Below are 17,873 nucleotides of genomic sequence, written 5' to 3' on the forward strand. Positions count from 1 at the left end.
ACGGCATTAATGAGTCATCCCAGCGCACTGTTCTATGGGCTTCTTGTCACTCTGTCTAGACGCAGTGTTTCTCGAGGACAGGGTCCATGGCATTGCCACCTTTTTGTCCCCCACTGCGCCTGGGGAATGAGAGACAGTGGCACTTAATTCTTATTGACGTGTTCATTCTGTTTTCTCCTGAGTGCTGGTTCATGTCCTCATTTTCCTTGAAAACTTACCTCCTCCAAGATACCTTATGCTGTTGACCTCTCCTCAGTGCCCCGGGTTTATTACACAGAGCTGGATTGTATTGATTTTATTTGCAGTTGATTTCTTGCTTTGCTTCTTGTGTCCTTCAGCTGTTTTCCTCTCTGTGTGTCTTCAGCTATCTTTAAAGGCAGGAACTGGTGACTTCTTTCTTTCCCTCTCCTCCACCCAGCCCCTAGAACAGAGCTCTGTAAACAGTGCACAAATGACCAATAAATACTTTTGACTCCTTGAGCCTGATAGCTTCTTTCCCTTTCTGGACTGACAGCCCAACACTGGACCTTGAATCCTTTATTTATTAGATGAGATTTCTATAGCACCTTTCTTCCTAAGAGATCAGTATCAATGAAGTTCGTTTCTGTTTCTAGAAAGTCCTTTTACCTAAGCAGACCGATGTTCTGATAAGATCACATGATAGTCCTTACTGCTCAGCTGTTGGCCCCTGGAGATGGAGGCTCCAGGAAAAGCCTTGCCACTTCAAGTTTGGCTACTTTGTTGCCAGCAGTGAGCCTGAATAAGATGATGACAAATAGCAACACAAGCTCTGCAGTGTTGGTTGATTTTGTAGCCAGTATTACAAAAAGAGAACTTGCATTTGGAGGGGTGCTGCTGTCTTTGTCTTTCAGAAGCCAGATGCAGAGAAGGCTGCCCATTGGCAAGAGCCCAGGCACAGTGTTTTCGGGTTGTTGGCTCTCACGCAGTGTCTGGGGTCACTGGAACTGTCCAGCTTCTGAGACTCAAAGTCATGCTACCAGGGAGCTGGGTCCCTGGGACAGACCCACAAAGGGCATGAGGCCCAGAGACTCCCTGGCAAGGCAGGGAGTAAGTCCTAAGAGCTGGTGCTCTCCCAGCTGGTGGGCAAGGAGCTATCTCACTGCAGATGGGGGTAGTCAGGACTGACCGTGAGATACTGGAGCAGAGCTCAGAGGCCACACACTGAAAAGGGCAGATGAGTCTGCCCTGTAATTTATTGGAGAAGAGCCTAAAGTAATTGGATCAGCTGGCTTCTCTAGGAAATTGCTCATCTTTCCATGTTTCCTTGTTTGTACAGACATTATTCCACCCCTTTTGGGGGTTAGGTCTCAGCAGGACGGGAAGGCATCTCCTGCAGGCTCGGGAGGCAAATGAGGGCTTCAGCGCAGAGGCTTCTGGGTGTGGATCCTCAGCATTACCAGACATGCCCTGTCTTCCCGCCTGCAGGCAGGAAGACACTCTGCTGTCAGATCAGGAGTTAATAAGGCAACCATAGTTAGTGAGGAACAAAAGAAAAAGGAAGAAAAGGTGTTGGAGAGAAAGAAGGAGGAAACAAAGTAGAGAAAGACTAGAAACAGAAATGGGGAGAGAGAAGATAGTGTACATATATACAATGGAATTTAGCCATAAAAAGGAATGAAATAATGGATAGACCTAGAGATTATTATACTAAGTGAAATTAGTGAAAGACAAACATATAATATCACTTATATGTGGAATCTTAAAAAGATCAGATGAACTTATTTGCAGAACAGAAACAGACTCATAGACTTTGAAAACAAACTTAGGGTTACCAAAGGGAACAACAGGTTGGGGGAGGGACGGGCTGGGGGTGTGGGATTGGCATATGCACACTGTGGTATATGGAATGATTGGCCACCGGGGACCCTACTCAATATTCTGTGATAATAATCTCTGTGGGAAAAGTGCCTAAAACATAGATGGAAGGAAGGAATGGCAGAAAGTGCCTGTCTTTGCTTTGGGTGCCTTACCAACTGCTGTGTGTGTGAAATGTGCAGTGATTGGTGGGTGCCTGGGAGACAGGTGACACTGACCTGCAGGGACCTCTTCTGCATCAGCCCGCCAGGCCTGCTCCACTTATTCCAGTGAGTCCTCCAGAAGAGTGCTCTGGGGCTCTGGGGAGCTGAGGAGGTGTTCCATGCAGGGATCAGAGGCTTAAGATTCAGCCAAGATACACTTGTGATGCAGAGAGATGGGTTGTCCTTAGGCCATAGGGTGGGAGGCAGTAGGCAGTGGCTGCAATCATTGAAGGCATTTCTTCTCGGCCAAGGAGGCTTGGTCTAGGGGCCGCTCAGCTGCCCCTCAAAGAGCTTCTTCCCATCACCACGCAGCAGTGCCCTCCAGGGAGAAATGGAAGCTGTGAGTCAGCATGCTGTGCAGTTTGTGCGTCCTTGTGATTAATACATAGGATGACATGTACTCTCTTGAGATGTGTGCCATGGTGTTACAGATTCACCCAGGATGGGGCAGGTTCCACGCTTACACATTAAAGGGCCAGCTTTGTGTTTAATTCTCTTGGATCAATTAAATTGTTCTTCCCTTGAACTGAGCTACTACCCCAGGATTAATTTTCCTTGGAATCTGGAGTAATTGAACAAAATACTAGGGTAGAATAGGAAATTAATGTCAGTGGGAACCTGTGTGATTATGTTCAGTTCTTCATTATCTGTACTCAGCTCATTTGTGATCACGAGTTGCAGCAAAGTTTTAATTCCAGGAGAGCATCTAATGCCATCTTAGACATTTCTGGGTTGCCTCTCAGAGTGAGTTCACCAAATACAGGCTCATATTAATAATGACAGTAGAAAAGCATAATTAGGAAAATAAACCTGCTACTGCAAAATGAAAAGAAAAGAAACATATCCAAAGCCAGACAATGATAGTTTTCCAGTGCACTCGCAGCACCTGTCCTCCTAGGTGTTTGGAGGTAAATTCTCCAGGAGTGGGGGCCAGGGGCACAGATACAGTGTTAAACAGTCTTTTATTGTAGAAATAATTTTCTTTGAGTAAAATGTTGATTCAGATTATTTATTCATTCCACTTACTAATCTTCATTGAGTTCCAGAGGAACAGCAGGGACTAAAACTAACAAAGTCCCTGACCTCATGGTGCTTTTCATTCTTTGGGGGCGAGATGCAGAAAATGAGGGAACAGATAAACAAGATACTTTGTGATAGGAGTACCTGCCATGATGTGATAGACTGTCAGAAAACACAGGGGTGGGAGGTGGAAGCTGGGCTGAGACATAAAGTCTGGGGGAGCCAGCCATGTGGAGATGCAGGAAGGACGTGTCTGAGGCTGAGAGAACAAGGCCCCGGGGGCAGGAGCAGACTTGGCTTATCTGAGGCCCGAAAGGCAGCCAGTACCGTCAGGGCCTAGTGTGTAAGGAGGATGGGGAGGGAGAGCGCCGAGGCCTTTGCAAGGAGTTAGAGTTTTACTCTAAACATAGTGGGAAGGCACTGGAGGGCTTTAAGAAAAGGAGTTTTGCATTTTTAAAATTAGCCTGCTGGGAGACAGACGTAAGTGTATATGCACAGACTCAGGAATAGGTGAGGACTGCTGGTGGAGGTTGCATTGCCTGGGCGGGGGTGTATAACTGAAAGAATACGGTGGGGAACTTAGTTTTTGCTGAATATTACTTTATACAGAATGAATTTCTATTATATTCATGTGTTACCTGTTAAAAGAGGACTTAACCAACAAATATGAAAAAATACATCTCAGGTCATTATCCTTAAAAAAAGAGAGAGAGAAAGAAAATCCCTCTATGTGCTGTGAGGGAGAAGAGGGCTTGGAGAGCAGTAAGGAGCAGAAGCAGGGTGACTCCTGGCCTCTGGCCACCCTAGTGGTATTGGAGGCCGGGCCTCTCTGTGTCCCAGCCCTGCCGCTTCCTTCTGCTCAGTCAGCAGACTGCCTCGTTCCTGCTACAGCACTTCTGCATGAGAGGGGCGCCAGGGAGACTCAGGACATCTTCTTAAAGTATATCCAACAAGACTACCCGTAGGGCTAGTGAGAGGAGTAAGGGAGAGAGGAATCGGGAGTGAGTCCTGGGTCTGACTTGAGCAGCTGTGTGGATCTGGGATCATTTACTGAAATGGGAAGATTAGGAGATGAGCTGGCATAGGTGTCAGGAGGATTAAGAGTTCTGTTTTGAACATGTTGCAGTTGAGATTCCTGTTAGCCAATCTGCTTGGAGGTGTTTGTCAAGTAGGCAGTCGGGATAGAAGTTTGGAGTTGGAAGGAAGAACTTGTAGATGGAAATATGAATTCCAGAGGCTTCAACATTTAGATTATGCTTGAAGGCTTGGGTCTAGATGAGATTACTTCAAGGAGGGAACATAAAGGGGAACGTGCAGGAGAGCCGAGTTCTACGGTGGGTTTTACTTTTTGCTTTTTAATTTTTTTGGCCACCGTGTGCAGTGGCTTGATGTGGAAATCTCAGTTCCCAGACCAGGGATTGGACCCAGGCTGCTCCAGTGAAAGCACCAAGTCCTGACAGTTAGACCACCAGGGAGCTCCCCGTGGTGGCTTTTATTAGAAGGGAAGCCAGCGAAGGATTCTAAGGAGCAGCAACCAGCGAGGTGGGAGGAAAATCAGGAGCGTGCTAACGCAGAAGACAGGAGTGAAGCTCTTTGGGAAAGAAAGGAGTTAGAGTGAGGAGTTGGATTTGGCCACTTGAGCTCTGACAAGTTTCACTGATCCTTTAAGGTTCAGAGAACAGTCTCTTTTTAATTGAAGTATAGTTGATTTAAAGTATTGTATTAGTTTCAGGTATACAGCAGAGTTACTCAACTATATACGTATTCTTTTCCATTACAGGTTATTATAAGGTGTTGACTGTACTTCCCAGTGCTACACAGTAAATCCTAGTGGTGTGTGTGTGTTAATCCCATACTCCTGATCTGTCCCTCCTCCCACCTTTCCCCTTGGGGAACCATGAATTTGTTTTCTGTGTCTGTGAGTCTGTTTCTGCTGTGTATGTAGATTCGTTTGTATTGTTTTTTTAAGATTCCACATATTAGTGATATCCTAAAGTATGTATCTTTCTCTGACTTAATTTAGTATGATACTCCGTAGGTGCACCCATGTTGCTGCAAATGGCCATATTTCTTCCTTTTTATGGCTGTGTCATATTTGTATGTGTACACTTATATATATGTACACACCACATCTTCTTAAACCCGTTACTGGTTGATGGACACTTGGGCTGTTTGCATGTCTTAGCTGTGTAAATAGTGTTGCTGTGAACATTGGGGAGCATGTATCTTTTCAAATTTGTGAAAAACAGTCTGTTTGTAACTACTCTGAACTGTGCACTTTTCTGACCATAGGGAGTGTGTGATAAGTTACAGAAGCAATGTCTTTGCTTTCATGAAATCTTGTCAGGAAAAAAAGTTAAATGAAAAAAACTACACAAATGACCCTATAATTGTAATTGTGACTGGTGAATGAAGGAAAAGTCCAGGGTGCCATGAAAGCATGTGCTGGGGTCCTTGGCCTAGTCCAAGGGGTGCAGGACGATGGTCCTGAGGAAGAGCTGTTGCAACTGAGGCCTTAAGCAAGAATTGAGTCAACTCATTGTGAAAGAGTGTGGTTATCACAGGCGACAGTGTGTGGAGTCACTCTGGCTGCCGTGAGGATGGATTCCATGTGGACCACCACCGAGAGGAGGCTGTTGTAGTAGTAGTAGCCTTGGCACGAGATACTGGTGGCTTTGACTAGGTGGTGGCTGTGTGGATGGAAAGAAGAGGAAGGATTTGATTTTTGGAAACAGGATCCACAGGACTTGGTAGTTGAATATGAAGAAAGAGGACGATACCTGTGGTGACTCCAGGGTTGTGCCACAAGCCACTGGCTGCATGGTGGCCCCGCTCTCCTAGATGGGGGACCCTTAAGGGGAAGCTCTGCAGGGAAGTAGCAGGTGTTCCGTTCTGGACATCTCAATTTGAGGGCCTGTGCCAGGTAGATGATTGGATACTGTGGCATGAAGCTCCAGAGGGAGGTCTGGGGTAGAGAGAGATTTCAGACGAGTTAGTGTATCTGGTTAGAACTTTAAACCTTGACTGAATGCATTTGGGACAGAAAGAGGGTCAGCACTGCGTAATCCTCATAGTTAAAGGGCGGGAGGTGAGGAGCTGCCAGAGAAAGAGAAGGAGCACAAGGCAAGCCGTATGTCTCAGAGCCCATGGGCAATTGGCCCTTCCAGGTTTGTCACTGAGAACTGAAAAGGGCTCCGTGGATTCTGAAATGTTTAGATTCCATTTGTGGGGCTTTTAAATACACAGACTGGAGGGACTGTCTGGTGAAATCCTCATATCTGAGCCTCTTTACCACCCACTTCCCAAGTTAAGTGGGATTGGTTCTGGGGTCAGCTCCTCTTGCTCATCCAGATAGGAAGTCTCTGGAATTTTGAAGTGGGCTGCCTGTTCAATGGAGGGTTTTAACTATGTATAGTTTATAGTCTGACTTCAAATTTGAACTCCTGTCTGCAGCTAAAACATTCCTCTGCCACTGAATAAGCCTCTTTCCCTGCAGGGGAGGTGTGCTTTACTAGCTATGGACACTGAGCATCAGGAAGCTTGCTTCTCTGGCCTTCCCTCCACCTGCACCCCCATCCCACCCTCCTCCCCTGAGACACACAACATGGGCAGCAGATGCCGTGGGACCCGTGACCTTAAAGTTCAAATTTGTGAAAATAGAGACAAGTATGCTTATATTCTTGAGGTCCTCAAAATGACCTTTTTGAGTTATCGCGGTGAAAACAAAAAGCATGTAGAGAGACTTTTTGTTCTTTAAAGAAGCACATAAAACAAGTGCACATGATGCTGGCCCAGTTCAGGTGAAAACAGAGGGTTTGCAGAGAGGGTTTCCATCCATTCCTTTCTCGCTCATCCTTTTATGCCGGCTCCCAGCCCGACAGTCTCTGGGAACAGACGCGGGCTTTTCAGCACGCGGTCAGTACGTGACCAAACTTGGAAATGCACATGCTCTGCTCTGCTTATGAGAGAGGCTTGCAGAATCCTCAACCATACCTGTGAAGGAGCCCCCCACAGGAGCAAAGAAGGTGTTCTCTGCTGTCCTTGGGAAGTTTCTATGTCCCTTTCATGGGGTCCCTAACCACTGAATACTTTCCAGGCTGCCCTGTGTAGTCTTCATATATTTAAATCAAGTTTCTCTAAAATTTGCATATCTTCAACAGAAATCTCTATAGAGCTTGTCACTGTGCATCTGTAGTCTGCGCAGCGGTTTGTGGAGAGGGGCAGACGGAACGAGTACATCATTTGTTCAGAGGAAGATTTCCACATACCTTTATCTTTGTCAGTAGCAGTTTCTCAGAGAAGATGGTAACCAGTGTCTGGACGGAGTGGTAAAAAGGGAGGAGCAGAAAGAAGGCCATGTGGGTACGGGGGAGGCAGGGGCTTCTAGCTGTGAAGCCAGGTGAGTTAGTTGTACTGTGTAAGGTGAGCAGGGAGTTAACAGTATCCTGGTAACAGCCAGCCTTCCTTGGTCGAGGTTTCAGCTGCTCCAGCCTTGAATGCCCGTAACACCCCTCCTTACAGGGGACACACCCCAAAATCTGAAAGGCTAAACAGCTTCCAGCAGCCACATATCTGTCAAAGCAGTACAGCTGGAACATGAATCCAAGCCTTGGGCTCCAAAGCATAAGCTCCTCACTGGATTATCCAGAAAGAGAACTTGAGGTTCCCTTGAGGGATGTGCCATGGCAGCAGGGATGGGACTAAGCCAGAGGTTTCTCCCAACTCCGGTCTGTCATCTTTGTCTTCCCCCCGCGACCCCAGCATGTGGATTGAAAAGCCAGCAGAGAAAAATAGGGCAAGTATTAAGCATTCCCCCCCCCTTTTCTTTTTAGGGCCACACCTGAGGCATATGGAAGTTCCCAGGCTAGGGGTCAAATCAGAGTTGGAACTGCCGGCCTGTGTCACAGCCACAGCAACACCTCATCTTCGACCTGTACCACAGTTCATGGCAGTACCAGATTCTTAACCCATTGAGCGAGGCCAGGGATCAAACTCACATCCTCCTGGATACTGGTTGGGTACCCACTGAGCCAGAATGGGAGCTCCAAGTATTCCTTTCCTTTTCAGGTGTTGTTCTGGAGAGAGACACGTTGTCCCCCGCCAGCATTACCATTGGACATTCTAAGACTTGAGTGAACTGATTTTTGCCGGTTTAGTGTTCAGGGGGTGACAAAACAGGCCAGTTCTCTGCCAGGCTGGGCTGTGTGTCAGCAGCCTGCCAGCTGAGTTGCCCCCTTGGCAGTTCTTGGGTAGGATGGGTTCAGCACCCCCCCCTCCTTTTGCCTCTATTGCAGCTTTGGAGTTGGTTTTCTAGGAGACCTCTCTTTTTGAGAAGATAATCTTTTAAAGGACAAGGAAATGTTGAAAGAGAAGGCCATAAATCCTACTGAGAGGAGGATAAGGTCACCCAAAACCCAGAAGTTTCCTGGGAGTACCCTACCGTTCCGCTGTCCCCCATCTCTCCCCCTCCCCCACCATGGTGCAGAGAGGAGGCCAGGAGTGCAGGTCCCTCCTAGGGTTTTGGAATCCTAAATCCAGGTACCAAGAGGCTAATACTGCCTGCTTTCAGCTACTGAAATGAAATGCTGTTTGAAAAAGCAAGTCATTATTCCTATGGCAGAAATTGCCTTGAGCCGTTTTCTCTAGTTTTTAAATACACGTTCGTCTCTAGATAAACCAGGCTAGCGTAACGTGAGCCTGCAGCCAGCCCCCTTCTCCTTGTGCACCAAGGGGTTACAGAGCTTGCTGATGGGAGGGTTCTTGCAGGTTGGTGGAGATGGAGTTTCCTTCCTGATGCGGGGACCCCGCCCCCATCCCCACCCCATGGCAAAAATAGGTTCTTCTTGGTGGAGACGAGGATGAAGGGGCCGGTGAAAGGAGGAGATGTTCCTGGGACAGGGCAGACACCCCCACGGAGGAGAGAGGTCAGAGTTTTTGCAGGCAGGGGGCTGAGGAGATGTGAGTGACCCTCAGTCCTGTGTGCTGACACACACACACACGCTGCCTGGACTTCATGAGGCTGGGCTGTGACGTGGCTCCTCACCGCGGGCACACGGCTGCCTCAGGAGCTCTCTGCACGGGAAGGCTTGTCTGTCTTTACTTCCTGTCACATTGCTTTTTGTTCTAGCATTTAGCTTGTATCTAACTGATATTTTGATTTTGGGGAAAACGAATGATTGCTTCCACTGTAGATCTGTCTGGCATGGTTTAGTTGTTTTTATTAAATTATTGAGTACCTTGGGCCCTTCTAAATGGCAGGGTCTCCTTGCCTTTGGAAAACAGGCTGATACCCGCTTGGTGGTTCACTGCGGCTTTGGCTCCAGCTCCCTGTCCATCCACCCATTCTCTCCCCTGGCCCAGCCCAGCACTGTCAGCCAACCCAGTGAGCCAGGACCCGGTTCTGTTTCTTGGAGTGTGGTGCTTCCCCCTGCAAAGCCAGGCATGGAGGAGAATGTAAAGCAGCCGCATTCCATTCCCGAAACACCTGCAGCTGCTTTGCCTGCACCACGGGCCTGATGAAATAAAATGCATTAAGATCCTCTAATGCATTTCTGTGCTACAAATTCTGCCTTGGGCACTGGGTCAGCGGATGTGGTGTAATCTAGGGATTGCTGCTGGTGGGAGTATAAATGGCTAATGCCTTCCAACAAGCTTTCCTGTAGCCACCTGCTGTTCCCAACGTGTACTTACAAATGAGCTATGAGGTCCGTTAGCTGTCCTGAGCTTTAAGAAACCTTTATGTTGCTGGAAAAATGTGATTCTTTATTTCTGACGAGCTTGCCTGGTCATTTCAGACACATGGGTCGGGTGTATTTGTTGTTTATGTTTGAAATAGACTCTGTAGCAAGTGGTGCCTCTTGATGAGTTGAGATTTGGAGAGTTTGTTACCTGGGGTTTCTCAGGAAGCTTTGGGAGGCCTGGGTAGGCTGGGTTTGCTTTTGAATAGAAATGTCAGGGCACAGTCTCTGAATCTCCTGCCTGGGCCCCGCTGCTGGTGGCAGGTGGAGGACAGGCGAGTCTGTGCAGACCACACAGCACCTCAAGATCATTTCACAGTGTCTTTGGTCCCCAAGGCTTGTCAGTATTTCTCGGTTCTGATTGAACCTTTGACAATTTGAAATTCAAATGGCAAGAAGGCGTAAGACATTTTTTGTGAGTGGGGTGTAAAGGCCCCCTAGCAGCTGGAGCTGAGGCTTCACTAAAATGGCTGCTTTGGGAGACCCCCCCGCCAAGTGAGGGGATCAGCAAGACTGTGAATTTTGGCATCATTTTCTTTGTAGGAAATTCCATGGCCTGGAGGCCCAGGGCTTCAGCACCCCTTCTATTCAGCTACCTCCCCGCCCCTGTGGCCTGTGGTTGGGGTAGCTGTGGAGGGAAGGGAACTGGCAGGAGAGGCTGGAAATTGGGAATTGGGCTCAGCTGCCCTCAGGGCCCTGCCTCCCAGCCCTGCGGAGAGATAGAGGCCCTGGGGGTTCCTCTGGGCAGTGATTGTTGTGGAGTTTTGGATGTTGTTACAATTTCCATCTCACTTATAGCCAGGTCTTGGGCGTTATGTCATCTTTGCTTAGCGGTGGCACTTGACAGACTGTTCTCAGTCCTGGTGTGTAGTCTCAAAACACCCACACCCTCTCTGTGTAAGCAGAGGTGAGGTTTAGCTGCAGGCGATGGTGTCTGAATGAAGGGAGGACTTTGAGATGTTAGCTTTAAAAGCTGGAGTTTGAGTCCCACCAGATGGGTGTTTTTAGAAAGCCACACACCAGACCTTTATGGGTCTTGGAAAAATGAGACTCAGATCCATTATTCTGCTAAGAATGTTTTTTAGAGCCATCGGATGTTGTGTGTCCTCAGGTCTGTGTGACACACGGCTCGTTGGGGCCATGGGCTCCAGCTCTACGTCAGGTGGCCTGTGTCCAGTGTGCTCGTTTTTGCATGTGAGAGGATGCCATCAAGCTGCCTGTCCTCTGGCAAGAACCCCGGCCTCTCTCTGGGCGAGAGCAAGCTGAATGTGCGTTGGCATTTCTCATTCATGTGGGATCCTTCCAGGACAGAGGGTGGTCTAGATAGGTCTTGAATTGTACCTTTTGCCATAATCTTGTGTCTCTGATAGAGATAGGGAGGCCCTGCTCTGCTCCATTTCTTGTGTCTGTGGCCACAGGGCCCTGGGAAGAACTGCACGTGGGTTCTGCCACTGTGGTTGTCTGGGCAGGTGTCCTCTTTGTCCTGCCCGGGGCGTAGCGGCGAGACCTTTCATTGTAGCTGGCGGGGCAGGGTCGGGGCTGGGTCCTCCTCTCCTCTCCCCACACCCAGGGTGGCCTGTCAGGGGCCAGGCGGCGGCTGGTGGAGGGGCCTGGAAGGTGGGTGATGGGGTGGTGCCTGGGCTGCTGTCTCTTGTGTCCTTCCTTTTTAACCAAGGCTCATCCTGAATTGCTCTTCAGTGCCATCCAGGAAAGCAATACCCACACAAGTCGTTGAGTGGTTTGTGCACATTTACTGAAAACAACTCCACAGCCTTATAACAGAGCTCTGCTGCTTCCTCCTAGGCCAGTATTTCGTGGAAGACCAGTGATGGGGCTTCCCGGAGTCCGGGCAGCAGTTGTGTGCCCTGCAGGGAGGAGCTGAGGTTATACCATGTTTGATATTTATAGGCTAGTCTTTCTTCAAAAAGTTTGCCTTGGGTGTTTTGTTCTCTTTTAGGGGGTTGGCAACCTTGTAATTGTATTCTACTACTCATCCCTCTGAAGCACTATGTGTATGGCTGTCATAAGCAAAAGCATATTGAAATTGTTTTTAAAATGACATGATGCTGAACTACGGGGCCAAAGGAGGGCGTAGATATGCATTGTACATGTGAATGAGTGGGTTTAGTAATGATATATAACCTTAAAATCTGGAAAAAAGAATTGCATGATACCTGGGTGGTAACTCCAAGCTGATGTCACAGCTCAGCGGACCAGCTCAGTGTCCTCAGTGTTTCTTGCCTTCTGGACACAGCCTCGGCTGGCCCTCTCTGGAAAGGCCCCACTTGGTTTCTAATGAACGGTGTGAGGAAGTGTGCATGCTGGCCTAGCCAAGGCGGAAGCTCTACATCCCCTGCTGCTTTAAAACTGTGTCCATCACTGAAATGAGAATAGTCTTTTTCCCAGAGGCTTGGACTCACCTCTCTCCACATGCCTCACTTGGTCTCCAGAATCCAGAGTAGTTTAACGTGTGTGACATGTGAGTGGTGGGTACCAAGAAAACAGGGTAACCGTTCTCCCCACCCACCAGTCACACCTCCCTCTCATGTATTCAGAACAGCCCACCCCACCACTGACACCCAAATGCATTTAGCCAATTGGCTGCTGTCAGTAGATGATACCTACTCAGCATCTGGGACAAGTTCCAGCATGTAACTTCCTCCTAGTGAGTGGTCCTGACAGGAGAGGGAATTGAGCTGAATTTATGCCGTCTAATAACCTCAGTGCAGCAACTTGGGAAGTTAGCCTTCCAGAATTTCCCCCAGACTTTTCCCCAGTGAATTACAGTGTCATTTATTCTCATTTTTACCAGCACTGCTCCCCAAATTTACCTGCAATTAAGTGGTTTTCACCTTTCAAAAATCAAAGCCAAGTGTCAAGATGTGTCTGACAGAGGTACACAGGATTTTAATAGAGAAATAAGGTGTTTTGGGCTGAATGGAGAACACTTGGCTGGGTAGAGAGGCTGTCCAGAAGTTCCTTTGGCTGTCAGGCCTAGTGTCCTTTTCCAGACAGCGCCTAGGGCTCTGTAGTCCACCCAGGGTGGCCATGCTCTGGTGCTGGCGAGGGCACACTAAAGCCGATTGTGAGGGGCGTGGCGAGGGCGAGACCGAAGCCTCTCCCCTCCACGCATCTGCCTTTGACTAATGAGGTGTTGGGCTGAACCAGGGCTGAGTCAATTTCAGGGCTAATCCATTTCCTGCTACTTTTATTCAGCCAGCACCATTTATCAGAAGCAGCGGAACACCTCTGAGACCCTCTTCTGCATCATCCTGGTATCTTGAAGGAAGGGAAGGGTAGCAGGGGTCCTCCCACCCCTTATTGTAGATGCTGAAGCTGTAGAAATATGTCAGGACTTGGTGGCAGAAATGTCTCCACACACTTCCTGCTGCCACACAGCTGGTGCCCCCACCACAGCCCCCCGCCCCCGACCTGGCAGCAGATTCTCCCCAACCAGGTGGGCTTTGCTCCAGAGAGATGATTGTGCTGGTTAGATGCAGGATGCATATTGAGGCCATCCCCCCTTCTGCTGTGAAATCCTTTAGGAGAAATACAACTAGTATCCAATATCTTCGAGTAATGAACTTATCAGTAAATATAACACACGAGCTCATTAATCTTAACTTTGCTTTTGGGCCAAGTGGGAGCTCAGCTTCTCAGGAGACAAAAATTTCATCTCTGTTCCTTTTCTTAAAGCCAATCCCAATTTAGAGTCAAACATATTGCCCTGCTCTCCCTGGGAAGCAGTTAATAATGTGTTTTTTCAAGCAATGGATGGTCCAGGCTCGGCCTGGTTGCTCAGGCCCCTGGGCCGTGTGCACGTATCCTGCTCCGCTTGAGCTCAGGCATCAGCAGGGCTGAGTGTCAGCTGAGAAATGTTCTCTGGGTAAAGTTGATCTTAAAAGTTAAGGCTTTTGAAATTGTCCATCATGGCCACTCTTTGCTTCACTTTCTGTCGCTGTTCTCAGATCACTGCCTCTGTTCCTCTTTGAACAGAACCGAGGATGGGGAGATGACCAAGCAGAGCTTGCAGGGGCAGCTGCCCACTCAGTCTGGCTGCTTGGGGTCTGGGCATAGAGGAGTATCTTAGAAGAGATGCTGTTTGGCTTGGAGGATTAAGCCCCGCACCAGCTTAGCGGGGCTGCTGTGGGGCGCAGTTCATGGGGAGGGGGGTTCAGGAAAGGATCTCATTCATTACAGGTGGGTCCTGAGGACCTGATCCAGGCCCCCAGGACCTGGAGGTGTGACGGGATGAGGTGATGGTGAGGAGCCAGCCCAGATCTCCTGCCCTCTTCCCTGAAAGAAAGAGCCAGACAGACCCAGGGAACATGGGACATCTCCCCCCCACACCCACAGCCTTCCTAGGAGTGGACCAGAAGGGGAGAGGGGACGACGCCTGAGGGCCTCCTCGTTTCCACCTAGAAGGGCTTCATCTCTACAGTCTCCCGGCTCTGCCCGCCTCTCCTCCACCCTTTAGTCTGCAGCCCCAGTGTCCCCTTGGACTTCTCTGCTCCACAGAGGCCAGCCCTGCGGCCACCTCCACGCCCAGGAGAGGCGGGCAGGCTTCCTGGCCACCAGGCGGAGTTGGAAGCATCAGGTTCCTCTGAGATGCTGATTGGAGTTCAGCATTTCTGCTCTTTCCTCTCTTCCTGTGTTACACCTTTTCTAGCAGGATCACTTGCAGTGATCCGCTTGCCTTTGAGAGTCCTGTTCGTATGTGGGCTTCCATCTGATCACACCCACCATTCCCCCAAGCCCCGGGGACACAGGAGGTAGAATGGGATTTATGCCCAGTCATTGCTGCTCCCTCTCTGCCTCCTAGTAGGCGGGTGGGCTGTGGTGGGTACTGGGGCTTGCCAGGGTCGGCAGCTCTGTGCTCTCCCTCCTGCGTCGGGGCCGGCAGGGAAGGGCCTTGGAGCCCACTCGTTTCCCAGGGAGGCGCTGCCACGGTCGCCTTCACGGCCCAGGTGGGAGCAGCGCTGAATGAAGAGGCAGTCGTGGCCCTTGCACGTTCTGAGGACGTCATTGGACTTAACGTGAATGAAGGTGCTGGCTCTCCTGTTAAAGGGGTGACTCTGTAATAGACTCCAGCAGCTGGAGCCCCTGCCGTGACCACCCTCCACCCAGCTCTCTGGTCCCCAGGGAGAGCCGGGCTCTGGGCACGTGGAGGCCACCCTAACGATCTCCTCTCTTTCTCCCGCTGCTGCAGGTTACGTGTTCTGTATGTTACATCGCCTCCCCGAGCAGCACGACTGTACGTTTGACCACATGGGCCGCGGCCGAGAGGAAGCCATCATGAAAATGGTGAAACTGGACCGGAAAGTGGGGCGCTCTTGCCAGCGCATCGGGGAGGGGTGCTCCTGAAGGCCGGCTCAGCCGCCACGTGACGCTGTTCTTAGTTCACTAATGTTAGCCTTATTTAGGACAAAGTCAGCCAGACACCTTGTACTGGGCACGCGTCAGACTACAGCCAGTCCGTTTCCTTTCCGTAGCCAGCCATCCTGGTACTGTAGTTTAGGGGTTGATGGTGGTTGAAATTGATTTCTGGCTGGTTACTAAGGTGCCTGCTAGCCATTGTATAAAATTAAAACATGAAGAATATTTTTTTTTGAGCATGGCTAGTGGATTTAAAACAACACATACCTGTCACTGCTGGAGTCAAACTTATAAAAAGCCTTAAGCGGAAAGTGTTCCCGATGGAGACTCTGAGTCAATAGAGGAGGAGAAGCTGGTGTTCAAGTCCCCACGACGCACGTGGCTTCGCCGGAAACTCTGGTTAGTGTTCGGCCTTCACCTCTTCACTGTCCTTAGTCCCAGTAGCCAGGATACCTGGTGGCCACAGGAGGCTGCTGAGATTGGCCCCGAGACTGGGCTGGGCTGGGCGGTGGCCTCACTCTCCCACTGAGCAGGAAATGGGGGTGGGGGCAGGTTCTTAAGAAAATTTTTTACCTGACTTGCTACACAAAGCTCTCTCATCACACAAGAAGAGAAACAGTAACCTCACTTTGAAAATTAGCTCCACTCAAGACTAGCCCACGAATGACACCCACCTTTTCTGCACAGGACCCCTGGTCCTAAGGAGCAACCGGGGCTGCCCCCTGAACCCGGTTTGCCATTTGCCGAGTGCAGGGATCTGGCAGTTGATCAAATAAGGCTAATCGCAGCACAGCGACTGTGGCCTACAGACCGGCCTCTGCAGCTGGATTTCTGTAATGGGAGTTTTGTTAAAAGATGCTTCATAGCCGACAGGAATCAACAGAGGTGCTGGGGAACCTTCCAGCAGCAGCCTGCTCACCCGCTGCAGGGCTGGGAGGGTGACGCCTTGGCCTCACCACCTATGTCTGCGCGGCCCGTAGTCCCGGCACAACTCTCTGTGTCTGCCCTCGTGCCGGTTTGGTGAGGGAGGCAGCGTACGTCACAGGGACGGAGGTTGATCTGTCTGGACAGCGGTTTGTGGCCGTGGCCCAGCTCGAGAAGGACTTTTGCTCAGGTGGCTGGGGTCGGGGCAGGGGATGTCACTCGGCGTCGCCTCTTCTGGGGCCGAGAGGAGTTGAGCAGCACAGTAGCTCTGGCAGGTGGGGTGGGCGGAGGCGGGCCTGTTTGCCCGGGTTAGGAAATCGTCGCCTGGTCTGAGCCCCATCTGACCCGGGCCAGCGAGGGTCAGCGGCTCCTGCAGAGGCTACACACAGGCTACTGGAATAGTTTAACCCAGCAACCTTCCCCTTTATACCACAACAAATGTTCCTTCAACTCTGCCTGCAAAATAAGTTGATACCTACAACTACACATTTTTGGTCTGAAGATACTAAACTAGGAACCTATGCTTTTCCCAACCTCCTCTCCCTCCCACCCCCACCAGAGTGGAATCCGCTGCAGAATCTCCAGCCTTAATTCTTGCTTCAGGACCCAGACCAGTGTCTTGCTCTAGGGCAGCCAAGGGCAGAGGGGCCAGGTCTGCCCTGTTTACCACTGTTGTCAAGCCACGGCCCTCTGGCCAGTACCTGGCCATCCTCAGTGAGGTGGCCCGCCTCACCCCCCGCCCCAAGCTCCCATCACGAAGAGGCCACCAGGCGCCCTTCCGGCTGCCCCTCCTCAGGCCCTGCCGCTGCTGCGCCCAGGCAGCCTCGGGAAGCAGGCTCTCTGGGGAGCCCGGCCGCACCCAGGGCTGGCGGCCCGTCCACTTCCTGACGGTAGAGCTGGGGGGGTGGGGGGAGGGTTTGTTCCCCTGCAGTATCTGTTCTGTGAAGTTTGTTAAATGTAAGGAAAGCTTAAATTCTTGTATCTTTAAAAGAGAAAATCTTATTTAACCCTTTTGTGTTCTAGATTTACTTACACACATAGCCTAGAGCTCAGTTTTAGTTTTAACATTGTGAAAATATTAAAAGAATCTTGTAACTTTATTCTTTTTTCTCCTGCTGAAAAAAATTAAACCAATCCTATGAAAGTTTGGATTTCTCTGTTTCGCCGGTTCTCCTGAGTGCCACCTGGATAACCAGACAAATGGTAACAAGGTCTCTCTGACCAGAGCTTGAACGAGATGGAGGCTCGTGTGGGCCTTGTCTGGTACGCTGGGGATGGGGGCGCACAGGGGCCTTTGCGCTGTTTCTAGGGGACGCCACAGCGCAGTCGCACAGCTGTTGTGAACACACCGTTTGTGTAGTTACTCACCTAGGCAGCTGTGCACAATGAAGCTGCATCCTATCCATGAATTAACATGTATTTCCAAACAGCAGCGAAGCTTCTGTAGAGTTTCGGACAAAGTCCCCCTTTACAGATGACTCAGGAGAGCAGTTCCCACCCCCCGCCCAGCACGGCCCCACCCTCCCATCCAGGGCGCAAGGCCCTCACCAACCTTTGCAGACCCAGAAACCCACAGAGGCGGCCCGCCTTCTTGGGTGAATCAGGCGAGGCAGCATTGGCGAGCGGCGCGAAGGGCGTGCCAAGCCCCCGGCACCCCGAGGCGCCCTGCCCTCCCCCCGGAGCTGAGCCCTCACCCTCACCCTCTGACTCTTGCAGGCACAGGGGCAGTGGTGGCCGCAGACCTTGGTGCTGGGAGAGCCAGACAGGAGATTCTTGG

At 50.3% G+C, this 17,873-nt stretch overlaps 1 protein-coding gene across 4 annotated transcripts in view; it reads left to right on the forward strand.

The window, feature by feature from the left end:
• The window catches only part of ZFAND3 (zinc finger AN1-type containing 3), a 339,806-nt gene extending 322,566 nt beyond the window's left edge, over positions 1-17,240 (forward strand). For 2 of the 4 annotated variants that reach the window (XM_021099854.1, XM_021099853.1), the window contains one exon: positions 15,006-17,240. In XM_021099854.1, coding sequence (XP_020955513.1) covers positions 15,006-15,160 — 155 coding nt within the window. In that variant the 3' untranslated portion in view covers positions 15,161-17,240. The remainder of the gene's footprint in view (positions 1-15,005) is intronic. The other 2 variants (XM_021099855.1, XM_013977880.2) reach the window with 2 other exon arrangements.

The sequence above is a fragment of the Sus scrofa genome, chromosome 7, assembly GCF_000003025.6.
Source record: "Sus scrofa isolate TJ Tabasco breed Duroc chromosome 7, Sscrofa11.1, whole genome shotgun sequence".
NCBI lineage: Eukaryota > Metazoa > Chordata > Mammalia > Artiodactyla > Suidae > Sus > Sus scrofa.